A 2,829-nucleotide genomic window follows, 5' to 3' on the forward strand; every position below is an offset into this window, starting at 1 on the left:
GATATTGAATATATAATAAAATAATAAGTTAAAATAAATAAAATAATTTTTTGTGTCATCTAAAAACTAAAACTTTGCCTCTAGTACCGTAAGTGCTCTAGTAGGAGGAAAAACAAAAATAGAAGAAAATAAAAGGTGTGCAAGTGCAAAAGTGGAGGAAGTAGAAAGGCCAATAACTCCGAGTACATGAAAAGTAGAGCTACCTACCAAATCCAGCACTAACTTAATTGTAACCACTCGTCTTTCTCACCAACTCGGTCAAATACCCTCCTATCCCTTCTTAAAAGAAAAAGGGTCCCGAGTCAATTGCACCTTCTTCTCTCCACCACCTTCCATTTATATTCGCTTCTTTCTCTCCCTTGTCCCCCCAATTCCTTTTCTTGCTTCCATTCCATTCTCCACAAATCTCTCTCTCAAATTAAAAACCAACAACAACAACCACCATGGGCAGATCTCCTTGTTGTGAGAAAGAGCACACCAACAAAGGAGCATGGACCAAAGAAGAAGATGAGCGCCTTATCAACTACATCAAACTTCATGGTGAAGGCTGTTGGAGATCTCTTCCCAAAGCTGCTGGTAATTTCATTCACCCAAAAAAGAAAAAGAAAAAGAGTTTTGTTTTGTTTTGGTTTTGGTTTTGGTTTTAGTTTTAGATGTGAGAGAGAGAGAGAGAGAGAGACAAAGATTGTGTGTTAAGGATTTTGCTGATTTGTATCTTATGTAGGTTTGCTTAGATGTGGCAAGAGCTGTAGACTGAGGTGGATAAACTACCTTAGGCCTGATCTCAAGAGAGGAAACTTCACTGAAGAAGAAGATGAACTCATCATCAACCTTCACAGTTTACTTGGAAACAAGTAAGCAATACTTATTAATTATTCCCACCTTTTATCTTTGGTTCTTTTACTTGGTTCAAAACAAATACTGATTTTTAATTTTACTTAATACAAAAACAACATTTTCTCCCATTTATTGATTTTTGATTCAAACCCTTCTTTCAAAATGAGCAAAATCTGATGTGGGTTTTGATAAATTTTCAATTTTTCTAATTTTTTTTGTTTTCACTTTTTGTGATCTCTTAGATGGTCTCTTATTGCCGCACGCTTACCAGGAAGAACTGATAATGAGATAAAGAACTATTGGAACACACACATCAAGAGAAAGCTTTACAGCCGTGGAATTGATCCTCAAACTCACCGTTCACTCAATGCTTCCACCACCAACACCACCATTAACACTACAACTACCACTATCAACACTAGCAACAACAAAGCAAACTGTACCGACAACATCAACAACAATAACAATAGTAAGAGTAGTAATTCTCTCTTTGAAGTGCAAAATTATGTGACGCCATTGATGCAAGTGCCTGAGCTCAAGAATAATATTGCAACAACAACCAATATTGGCTCCAACATCAACGTGAAGGTTGCAACAGAGTCTGCTGAAGAGTCAAATAGTAGCAGTGGGGTGACCACAGAGGAAGTTTTTCCTGAACTCAACCTTGAACTCTCCATTGGACTGCCCTATCAGTCTCAAATCTCTTCTGTCAACATAAACGAGTTGAAGCAACAACAACAGGTTTCGTACCAGTGGTATGGGAATGTTAGTCAAAGTGGTGTATGTTTGTGTTGCCATTTAGGGTTTCAGGATGGCCAAGCATGTAGCTGCAGCAAAGCCATGGGAACAGCCTTAACAGCTGACAATCTCTACAGATACAATAGACCCGTGAACTCTTCTTGAAGTTCACAAGTTAGAACTAGTCTCACTCTCTCTACCTATGCTCACATGTAATCTTATGGTGGTAAAGAAACATCTCAAATAGTTGTTAGACCTTGTTTTACCCTTCTTTTTGTGGGTTTTGGGGGGTGGAGAAGAGAACAAAATAGCTGTAAGATATAAAAAAACTTCTCAAAAAATTTCTAATCCTTTTTCTTCCTACTTTCTTGCTCTTGGGTTTTCATTTAATTCTTAGTTTATCTTTTCTTTTTTTTTTTTTTTTTTTTTTTGGCTTGGAGTGAGAGAAAAAGAAATCCTTTACATGCTAATTGATAGAATTAATTATCCATTGATTTGTTTAAACTTAAAATGCAAATTTATTTTTAGTTTAGATCTTTTTTTATGTTATAACAAATTAACAATACACTTAATTATTTGCTTATTTTTAAACATGCGATAAAAATAAATTTTAAAGTTCTCCCCCATAGTATAGCTAATCTTATTTACAGTGTAGCTATACTGTAAATTACTTATAGTTTAGCTAATTGATAGAATTAAGGGCTTATTTGGATTTTTTTTATTTTACTGAAAATTAAAAATTTATTATTAAAAATACTATATTAAAATAATTTTTAAACTATGAATAGTGCCGTGGGATCTAGGATTTATTGCTTATGCGCGTTTTTCACAAGTTTAGCTAGGTTGTGAATAATGTCGTGCGACATAGCCAAAAACGTGCGACATAGCCAATAACACAAAACGCAAAATCATTGCTTGGCAAGCACATGCTAAATACCCATTGATTTTGTTAAAACTTAAAATGCAAGTTTTTTTGGGTATAGCGCGCAATTGATACTCTTAAATTCTTCACACACCTTTCTTCATTATTAGCTTGGTTTTTAACATGCAATAAAAATGAGATTTAAGTTCTCCCCCTATAGTTTAGCTCAATTTTCACAATGTCACTGCTGCTAGTGACTTTCTTTTAAAAAAAGAAAAAAGAAAAAAAAAGATTAGCTTCTCTCAAGAGTGACTAAGAGCAAAGAATAGAGAAGTAAAGTAACCAATGAATTAATTCATCCATGACAAAGTTCATCCAAATTCAGTTTTTAA

General features: G+C 34.4%; 1 protein-coding gene across 1 annotated transcript; it reads left to right on the forward strand.

Annotated features, from left to right (window-relative positions):
- The first annotated feature begins 294 nt into the window (after positions 1-294).
- LOC112009383 (myb-related protein 308) lies at positions 295-1,938 on the forward strand. Its single transcript, XM_024041719.2, has 3 exons — positions 295-576; positions 725-854; positions 1,080-1,938. Exons 1-3 carry the CDS (start codon positions 444-446, stop codon positions 1,738-1,740), a joined length of 924 nt encoding a protein of 307 aa, XP_023897487.1. The 5' UTR covers positions 295-443; the 3' UTR covers positions 1,741-1,938.
- The last annotated feature ends 891 nt before the right edge of the window (positions 1,939-2,829 follow it).

This window comes from Quercus suber, unplaced genomic scaffold (assembly GCF_002906115.3).
Source record: "Quercus suber isolate HL8 unplaced genomic scaffold, Cork oak 2.0 scaffold_168, whole genome shotgun sequence".
NCBI classification, from domain to species: domain Eukaryota; kingdom Viridiplantae; phylum Streptophyta; class Magnoliopsida; order Fagales; family Fagaceae; genus Quercus; species Quercus suber.